At 56.0% G+C, this 9,593-nt stretch overlaps 1 protein-coding gene and 1 long non-coding RNA gene across 3 annotated transcripts; both read right to left on the bottom strand.

Moving 5' to 3' along the window:
* Positions 1–662: 662 nt before the first annotated feature.
* On the bottom strand, positions 663–5,523 carry LOC118713372. 2 transcript variants are annotated; one of them, XR_004986257.2, is made up of 3 exons: positions 3,450–5,523; positions 1,136–1,722; positions 663–1,102 (listed from the first exon to the last, which is right to left on the bottom strand). It is a non-coding gene; the product is annotated as an uncharacterized LOC118713372 (long non-coding RNA). The 2 variants fall into 2 exon arrangements; XR_004986258.2 differs by lacking the exons at positions 663–1,102; positions 1,136–1,722 and adding an exon at positions 1,785–2,375.
* A 35-nt stretch (positions 5,524–5,558) lies between these two features.
* FADD (Fas associated via death domain) lies at positions 5,559–9,206 on the bottom strand. Its single transcript, XM_045577676.1, has 3 exons — positions 9,149–9,206; positions 8,769–9,116; positions 5,559–6,527 (listed from the first exon to the last, which is right to left on the bottom strand). Exons 2-3 carry the CDS (start codon positions 9,052–9,054, stop codon positions 6,172–6,174), a joined length of 642 nt encoding a protein of 213 aa, XP_045433632.1. The 5' UTR covers positions 9,055–9,116; positions 9,149–9,206; the 3' UTR covers positions 5,559–6,171.
* Between the last annotated feature and the right edge of the window lie 387 nt (positions 9,207–9,593).

The following is a 9,593-nucleotide window of genomic DNA, read 5'->3' as shown; positions in this document are numbered from 1 at the left end:
TAAAGCTCGCTGTGACAGCCGCAGCCCTGAACAAGTGACGGATGCATCCTTTGTTGTGTACTTACCCTCTGCTCTGTGAGCAAGTCACAGAATCCTCACGGGGTCCTAGGAGGGAGGTGCTGGGACCATCACTTTGTAGATGAGTTCATTTGCCCAAGGGCACACAGCCACTAAGTAGCGGAGCTGGGCTTCGAACCTGGCCAGTCAGCTCCAGAGCCAGCCTCCTGGCAATGCCACGCCCCTGGGGGTGTGGCTCACTGGGTGTCTATGAGATCTGCCTTGCTGTTATCCATTACCTCTACACGGTCTCCCAGGTCTTTTTGGCTCCTTGAATTTTGGTCTGTGCTGAGAAAGATGAGATAGTGTCCCGGTCTGGCCAATCCACGTACATTGATTTCTTCCCATAATCTTTGGTTTGTGGTCTGGGTTGCAAACACCATCCGTGGGGCCAGATGACAGGAGTCCCCTTTCCTTATGTATAAAAATCTCCATAAGGCTTGCCAGCCAGGCCTGGGTCACGTGCTCCGCAGTGCGAGGTACAGGGGCTGCCTCCCTGGGTGTTACCCAGGGTCCGTGAAGGTCTCTGGAAATAAACATGCGCTCTAAGAGTTCATACCAGCAAGCTGTAAAGGTAAGTGATTTAAAACGTGCGCTCACTCAGGAATTAAGATAATGACATTTAGTGGCCTTTACAATGTACAGCCACTAACCACGCCTCATCTCAGCAGCCCCGGGAGAGGGAGGGTCCTATCAGGTGAGCAATGGCGGTTGGGGAGGTGGGGCTTCACTGGGGGGTCGCCCAGCTAGAGGGAGGTGAAGTGGGCAGTCCCAGGCTGAGCCCTTTGCTAAGAATCGACTGAATGAATGCATGCGTTGGTAGATGAAGAGATGGGTGAGTGGGTGGATGGATCCAGAGCAAAGGAGTGTGTGCTCCTGAGTATGGGCAAGTGGCATCCACCCTGCCTGGGAGGAGGGCAGCTCCCCAGGTCCCTGGCTGGACCTGCTTGGACTAGGTGGTGTGAAGGGCAGATTCTGGGTCTTGGTCATCACAGGGAGTGCTGGCTGGGGCACTGGGCATCAGTGGGTGATGGCCTGCCTGCATCTTCCCCTCCCCCTGTACCCCCCCTTCCCCCACCCAGCCCCAGCAGGAATCTCAGAGCCTGATCAGTCCCAAGCCCAGAAAAGCAAAGCACCCTGGGAATATGAAACATCCCAATGGCATGATTTCTTGCCTGCAGAAGACTCTGGACCCCTGGGGACACCTGCGCTGGCCTTTTACCATTGCAGTTCATTTATTCATCCGCTCAGCAAATCCACGTAAGCCTTTCCTGCAGAGCTGCCGGATGGTGCTGGAAGCAGCAGCCAAGAGGAAGCTGTAGGCTGTGGTGCTCAGGGAGCTGAGCTTGGTGGGGCGGGACGGGGACAGGAGGGGCCTAGGATGGGTAGTGGGGTTGGGCAAAGCTGCCGTCGGAAGGCAGGTGGAGGGGGTAACGGCTTGGGCAGACTGCTGGGCACTGCTCCTGGCATCATGATGCTGCTGACTAGTGTTGGTCCTGAGGGGCCTGGGCGTCCTGGGAGCCGGTTCCTCTAGCTGGGAACCCCGCTGGAAGCACTGACACTGGCCCAGACTCCGTGACAAGCAAGGCTTTACTTGTAATGATGTTACTGTGATCCATACAAACAGAAGGCCAGATGGAGGCTTCTGCTTCCAGCTCTCAGAAACTACAGATCAATAAAAGGACAAATTAGAGGGATGCCTACAAAGCGGACACAATGTAGACCAGTAGCGTAATTAAGTGGTTAGTAATTTAACATGAAGAATGAATTTCTAATTGCTGTAAAAGAGACACAAAATGTAACCCTTTCAACCATGTTCAAAGGTCACCGAGGATGCTCACAGTGCTGTGCCAAATGGCCACTCTCCATTCCCCAAACTCTGTCATCTCCCAGCAGGTGTGCCTCGGAGCAGCAGGTGAGGTTTGGTGGGACAGAGCTGTCACCTCGTGTCTACTCCTGGGTGTGTGGGGTGACACAAACGGCCCGTGGCTTTTCCTTCAGCCCAACCAGGAGATCTGCACCCACACATCACGCGGCTCCCACTCAGTGGGGACCCCACTCACCCACTGAGTCAGCCTCTGTGCCTTGGTGGCAATGTGGGGGGTACACACGTGTGCCTCCGGCTTGGGTCTTAATTTAGTCAGACTCAAAAACTGAGGGCCTCTTTGATGAAAATGGATTTCCATTGCAAATTTTCCCTGTGAGAGACAAGTTCTGCCTTTGTACCCCCAGACGGAGGGAGACTGGGCATTTCTCATGAGCACATGCGTCCCCAGCATGCTTGCCTGTCCAGAGCCAGACACAATGCACACACAACCCTGTGGCTAGAAAGCGGTCTGAGGGATGACTCAGAATAGTTATCATGGAAATAAAAGCACAAAACAAAAAAATGTGTAGCGAGCTTGCAGCTCTAAAAATACTTTCTGGGCCCTGGCCAGTGTGGCTCGGATGGTTGGGCGTCATCCTGCGCACTGAAGGGTTGTTGGTTCCATTTCTGGTCAGGGCACATGCCCAGGATGGGGGCTTGATCCCCTGCCGGGGGCTGGGGGGGTGGGGGGTGGGGATAGGCATGCTGGAGGCAGCTACTTGGCGTTTCTTTCTTACATTGATATTTCTTTCTCAAGATCAATAAGAAAATGTTAAAATAAAAATACTTGAGAGCTCTGCAGTTGGGGGTGGGTTAGAAGGGGAGGGAAGGGCAGGAAGAAGACCCTGAGCTTTCTAGAGATGAGGCTCACGGGGGGCGGGGCAGCAGAAAATGCTTGTGAGGTAGTCTGAGCTAGAGGAGCTGGTGCTGTGATACAGGGACAGGTGGCCCTAGACAGGAAGTCCTGGGTCTGCACCTTAGGCACTGGCCAGGAATGGCGGTTGGGGGAGGGAAGATGTTGAGCTTGAGTTTTGTGGCTGGCCAAATGCCTGTGGCCCAGGTGCCCAAGTCCTAATCCCCAGAACCTGGGAATATCTCTTGCATGACAAAAGGTGTCACCCCTGGCAGCAAACAATGTGTTTGGTGTTTTAGAAAAAGACCTGGGAGGAACCAGGGAGCTGGGATAGTGAGGCCAAGGCTGTGAAGTGGTGCTGGGAGATGGTGTGCAGGAGCGGGCAGCGGAAGGAGGAAACCGGGAGCATTTCATGGAGAATGGTCAGGAGAAGTCAATGCCTGGAGGCCGAGCGTGACTGAACAGGTATATGAGTTTGCCAACTGCAACCTCAGCAAGTGCTGGGAAGATGCAGTGAGGACGGAGGCCAGTGGGTGGGGAGGAAACAGTGGATGAGGGCCTGGTGACTTTGGAGGTGAGGTGACTGACAGAGCAGGAGTGGCTGTGGTGTGAAGGGGAGAGAGCGTGTGAAGCCAGAGCACTCAGGAGGGGCGGGCAGACCAGGGCAGGGACCCTTTGTTCCCGGAGACACTTGATCCAATTCCCCTTGATTGGCCCAAAGTCTGGGACACTCACTGGCCTCCCTCTTTTTCAGGGGAAAAGGGTGAAGAGAGCAAAACATGCCCTTCATTTCAGCTTTCAAGTTGACTTATCTACACCTTTATTAGAAACATACAATTTCATGATTGCAAAAAATAAGGTACATGGGTTACTATGAGAACTCCCTGGCTAAAAATTGTAGCAGCTCCCTCCTTAGGGTGGGTGGAACTGCCCTGCAAGGCCATGGCTCTGATTGGACATCAGTCCTGTCTGTTCCAGGAGAGGCTACAGAAAGATCCAGAATGTTCCGCCTGGAGGCAGCCTTCACCACCTGGGTCAGACTCAAGCCACATGTTCTCCAGGGACAGAATACCCCACCAAATAGTCCAGGTTACCCCACACATCAAAGAAAATGTGGAAAACACCCAAATACAGTAACCCTGTCATTAGGAAGTAACCGTTCCCAGATGTTTGCTGTGTAACATGTCACTTCTTGTGCCCATCTGTGCTTTGTACAAGCTGTGTGTGTATGTTTTGTTTCCTTGTTTTACAAAACGGGGGGGACATTGTGCATCTCAAGGACAGGCTGTTTGTCCTATTCAACCGAGTCTTACCACCAGGCTCGGTGGCAGTCCCTTGGAAGCCCCCGACCGCATGCATGCTTCTATCTGGCTCGAAGCCTCATCTTCAGGGGCCAGATTCTCTTGCAAGCTCATCCCACTCTATGGCACTGACCTGGTGGCACACACAGCCCAGCAGCATCATTTGGAAGCATTTTGCCACTCATCACCTTTTCCGAGTTTGACAACTCAAGATCCCAGCGCTGAGTGCAGTTAGATCACACAGGGGGTGACATGTGTCTGCCCCAAAGCTAGGACCCTTCTCCCTCACCACAGGGACAGGAGTCCTGGGATGTCAGTGCCTCACTGGGCGATGGGCCACTGGAGCAAGCTGGTAGCAGAGCTGAGGACTGAGCCTGTTTCTTTCTCCTAGGCAATGGGAAATTTGGGTACAGCAACTACGCCCGTCAAAGCCTCTATTGGAGCAACCGGCATGATGGAGGGCTGGGATGTGGGGGAGGCTGGCTGCTGCCAACTGCTCCACACTTCCCCGTTTCAGCAGAGGACACCACAAATCATAGGAATGACAGAACCTCTAAAACCTATTTCTGGGTGAGAAATATGGACACTCAATTCCCAAATCTACCCATTCGGGAGCCACTCACATTTGTTGACAGTGATGACGTCTGCTGTCCACAGAACTGGGCCTGGCCTGGAGGCTTGCAGAGGGTGTGCTGGTGGGTGGGGGTGTGCAGCATTAACACAGGGCCGGGCCAGGCTGTGTGGGCCTGAAACCAGCTCAGCTCCTTGGCAGCACCCAGACCTGGGCTGGGCTAGTGAACACCTGGGCTCCGGGCAGGCTTTTGGGGTGAACAGAGTAGGGCCAGTTCTATCCTGTGTGCTGCTGTGGTCCCAGCTCCTGGCACAGAAAGTATCTGCTGAAGGTGTGGGGGCTCAAAGGCTGGGTCCCCGCGCAGTGGGGGCAGTGCGAGGTCCTCAGCAGCCAGAGTGAGGCAGCATGCGTGACATCCCACCACACGTGGCTGGTCCAAGGTGACAGCTGGAAGGCCCAGACTAGGCACACCACTTGGCACCCGGGTACCTCTTGGAGGTAGGCAGGGCCCAAGCAGTGAACGCTGCCCTCCACAGACCCCCGTTTCCTGAGGGTGATACTCCCTTATTCAGAGGTGGGGCAACTGTGAGGAATGTGGCCACTCACAGGATGAGCTTCGAGGGAGACCGTGATCGGCTGAGATGGGACTCTTGATAATATGTGATATAAAATCGATAGAAATGGAAAATTACCTGTAATAGGGAGATTTCTGCTATAAAGCATCTGGTTAGTAGGATTATTGTAGAGATAGGAAGATTGCTTTTTAAAATTATAGGTTCCCACAGGATCCCTTCCCTTGCCAATTCTGTTACCAGAAAAACAGTGATTTTGATACATTAGTAACTGTGGATTCACAGGAATCAGAGTCCTTCCATGAGTTTCAGGCTTTGAGCCTCCACACTTCCAGCAGGACTGAGTGTAGAGCTGACTGCGATTACTTCACTTCTGAGCACCGAACAGGCACCACCTCCTGAGGAGACAGCTCCCGCAGGGGCAGGGGCAGGGGCTGGGGCTGGAGCAGGGGTGCTTCTTGCCCACACCGTCTGCACAGATAGCCTCATTGGGGGCGCGCGCACACGCGCAGGACGAGCAGAGTGGGGCTCTGAGCTGGCGCACCGCCTCCAACCCCAGCTCTGCTGACTCCAACCTCAGTTCCGTCCAGTGAGCCTTAACTTTGAGCTCCCTCCCTCCCTTCCTCCGGAGAATGGTGAAGTAACAACCGCTGTTAGATTCCTTCTATGTGTTGGTACGGTTCCAAAATCCCTCTGCAGGAACTCCTTAATGGAGTCCAGACTCCCTTTCACAGGGTGATCAGGAAGAATGAATGGATGAATGGGTAAAGGCCCGAAGCTCCACCTGGCACACAGCGTGTGCTAAGTCAGTGCTTTGGCGGAGATGCTTGTGGCCGGGCGAGCGCGCGCTGGGGTCCCTTGTCCTGGCTCACTGCGAGGTTTCCACAGCGCAGGCGCGCGCAAGCCCCGGACAGGCTCGGTGGAGGGGTCCCTGGAGAAGAGCGGCGGGGTCAGGAGGAGGCTCTCGTGCTGCATGCGTCCAACTCCCAGGACATGAGGGACACAGTGCTGTTCCCACTCTCGTCCTCGCGCTGGAGGCCGCGGGCCTGCTGGTCCTCCTCGATGAGGTCTGCCACCAGGTTGAGCCGGCAGGCCCTGAGCGCCCCCACGAGGTGGGGCACGGCCGCTCCCTCCCCTGTGGTGCTCTTCCAGACTCTCAGCGCCTCCCTCACCTGCTCGGTCAGGTTCCGGGGGTACTTCACCTCGATGGCATCGATCTTGCTGTCAGACACTTTAAGCTGACGAGCCAGTCTTCTCCAGTCCTTCCCCACGTGATCACATATGATGTCAAACGCTGCACAAAGGTCTAGGGAAAGAAAGAACAAAAGGACTGACCAGAGGTTTGGGGCGGCTTCTCTGTGCTGACCAGAACTGTGGATTCACAGGAAGCAGAGTCCTTCTGTGAGCCCCAGCCTGAGCCCCCACACCTTCAGCAGGACTGAGTGAGGAGCTGACTGTGCGATCACTTCACTTCTGAGCACCGAACAGGCACCACCTCAGAGGTCCTCTTGCAAAGCTGAAGTCACCTGGTAGCAGAGGGGCTGGAGGTCACAGAAAGCCCACCAGTGACTTCTAATCCCACCCCAACCAATGCCACCCCAAAACATGGAGGTGTGGCCTGCTGAAGACTTGGTGGCTGGGGTGGGCTGTGGTCGCACTATCTGTTTAGGCCAGGGGACACTGAAGGAAGGGCTGGGAGGTGCTCAGAAGGAAGGAAACGGGGTCACGCCCCATCCCATCCTGAACCGTGGCCTCTAAAAGGATACATCCGTGTCAGCTCCCTGGAACCACAAATGTTAACTTAATTAGAAAAGGGTCTTGGCAGATGTAATTAAGTTAAGGATCTCGAGATGAGGACATCCTGAATTATGCAGGTGGCCCTAAACCCAGAGATGCCTGTCCTGATAGGACACACAGAGAGGAGGCCATGTAACCATGGAGGCAGAGACTCAAGGAGCAGGATGAGGCAGGAAGGACTACCCCCACAGCCCGCGGAGGGAGCACAGCCCCGAGACACCTTGGCTTTGGACTCTGGCTACCTACTGTGAGAGAAGCAAGCTCGGCTGCTTTAAGCCACCGAATTTGTGGGGATTTGTATGGCAGCCCCAGACTGACCACCCGTCTTCAGTCCCCGCTACCATGTCCTCAAGTGCTGACACTACTGCTGAGATCAGCCAGCCGGGTACTCTACACCACAGAAGGCTGTTCTGGGATGGGGAGAGAGGCCAGAGGACAAAATGTTCCTGCAAATTCCCATCTCCAGCTACAAACCAGAGACACTACAGCCGTTTGTACAGATGAGGAAACCGAGCACAGAGAAGGCCAGTCAGTTTCCTGAGGACAGACAGCCAGACCAGGGCAGAGCTAGGTCGCAAAACCCTGACAGTCTGATGCATTAGGCTACTTCATCTATACTAATATAAGGTAATATGCTAATTAGACCAGGCTGACTGGAAGATGTCCGGTCCTCTGGTCCTCCTCCTGGACAAAGTCATAGTGGTAGGGGCTGAGGCAGAGGCAGTTAGGGGTGATCAGGCTGGCAGGGGAGGATGGTTAGGGGAGATCAAGCAGGCAGGTGTGTGGTTAGGAGCCAGCAGTCCCAGAATGGAGAGGGTGCAGGCCGGGCTGAGAGGGGAACCCCCCTCCACAAATTTCATACACCAGTCCTCTAGTCTTCTACAAAGGAGTAACAAAGAATCACCCCTTATCAACCCTCACACCTGCTCACCTTCTAGTGCACTTTCCTCCAACATAAACACACACACACACACACACACACCTCCCCCACTGAAAATACCTGAAGATATAGTTTTCCCATGAAAACTATATCTTCAGGTATTTTGTCCCGGTTTGTCTGTCAAGTACTGTGTGTGCACGTGTATATATGTGTAAATCTATCTCCTTTTAGGCAGAGCTGTGCTGTCAGCTTGCCACCAATAATAAGCACCAGTGCTTATGGAGTGATATCCATGGAGTCACTCTTAATATCCTTTTTAGGTTCAGGGACTGGATAACCCACTTCAGGGCACAGCCTGAAGCCCCTGAGGGGTGCCCTCCAAGCACTTCCACCCCGCCCCCGCCTGGTTTTAGAATTATGGCGTGGCTGAGAATCCCTGAAGTTGGGTTTCACTTTTACTCTCGGAGGCCCCTGCAAGCCACAGGTGCGGGTGGCGGAGGGGGTGCCTGAGAGCGGGGCAGGAACCACTGCAGAACGGACTTGACAGGCAGAAGGCAAGTGCGGGCAGCAGCACAGGCTCCCGCGACCCTTTCCCACCCGGAGGAGGTTAGCACGCCTATTTCCTTCCGGGTATTTTCTCACTTACGGAGACGGAGCCGGGCTCTGCCCCAGAAACACTGAACTTGGGGGGGTGAGTGTCCATGCCCTGCAGCCTACGGTGAGTTCACTGTTCTGAGCGCTGGTCCTCTCATGTGTCACCGGTGTTCCAGGGGCTTTTAGGAAAACCCACGCAAACTCAAAGCTGGCAACCGTTAGACGCCCGGCAGACCCGCTCCGCCTCCCGGCCGGCTGCCCCCGGCCCGCGCCCACCTTGCTCCTCCGGCGCCGCCCGCCCCGCCGCGCCCGCCTCGTAGTCGTCCAGGAGCCGCAGCAGGTCTTGGCGCCGCAGGGACACGAGCAGCTCGCGCAGCAGCTCGGTGTGCTCGCTGTCCAGCTCGTTCTGCTCGAGCAGCACGGAGAAGAGGTCCACGCCGCTCTGCACGCGCTCCAGCTTCCTCTTGCTGATGCGGCCTTGGCACAGGAACTTGAGCTCGGTCAGCTCGCCGCTCGTCAGGCCGGTGGACACCGAGTGCAGCAGCACCAGGAACTGGTCCATAGTGGCGGCCGCTGGGCGGGCGTGGCCCGAACCCGGCCCACCGCGCGCGTCCTCCGCTCCGGCTCGCCACCCCCAGTCTCGGTCCGCTGCCCGCCCGTCCGCCCGCCCGCCGGCCTGCGCCCGGGGGACTCGGGCCGCTCGGGGTCCCTCTTCACAAACCCCGCGCTTCGACCCCGACAGCGGAAGTCCACATAGGGCCTCCTAGGGGTCTCGCGAGAACTCCGGAGCCTCGCGAGAACTGCGGGACTCACGCATGCGCCCGGGACACGACTGTAGCCGTTTCCGCCTGGGAGACGCGCAGCCGCCTCCAGAGGGCGCCCCAGGCAGGGTACGGGCGCGGGCTGGGGCGGCCTCTGCGCCTGCGCCCTTCAGACCTTCTCCCTCCAGATGGGAACCTATGGCCTTGGAACTCCCGGGACCCGGGTTGTGGGCGGGAGGGCGGGAGGGCGGGCCTGCGTTTCCTGTGGAATGTGGCAGTACAGGTGCTGATGATAAATTCATTTATTTATTGACATTGGTGATGGTGCATGTCCTTTAGT

The sequence above is a fragment of the Pipistrellus kuhlii genome, unplaced genomic scaffold (genome assembly GCF_014108245.1).
Source record: "Pipistrellus kuhlii isolate mPipKuh1 unplaced genomic scaffold, mPipKuh1.p scaffold_m20_p_9, whole genome shotgun sequence".
NCBI lineage: Eukaryota > Metazoa > Chordata > Mammalia > Chiroptera > Vespertilionidae > Pipistrellus > Pipistrellus kuhlii.
This window is presented reverse-complemented; position numbering and strand designations above follow the sequence as displayed.

Bases quoted from the DNA above. Each gene is read 5' to 3' on its own strand.
- FADD (XM_045577676.1), bottom strand. From the start codon at position 9,054: ATGGACCAGTTCCTGGTGCTGCTGCACTCGGTGTCCACCGGCCTGACG. The intron at 6,528-8,768 runs GTGGGCGCGGGC...TTCTTTCCCTAG, and splicing joins GGCGGCGCCGGAGGAGCAAG to ACCTTTGTGCAGCGTTTGAC.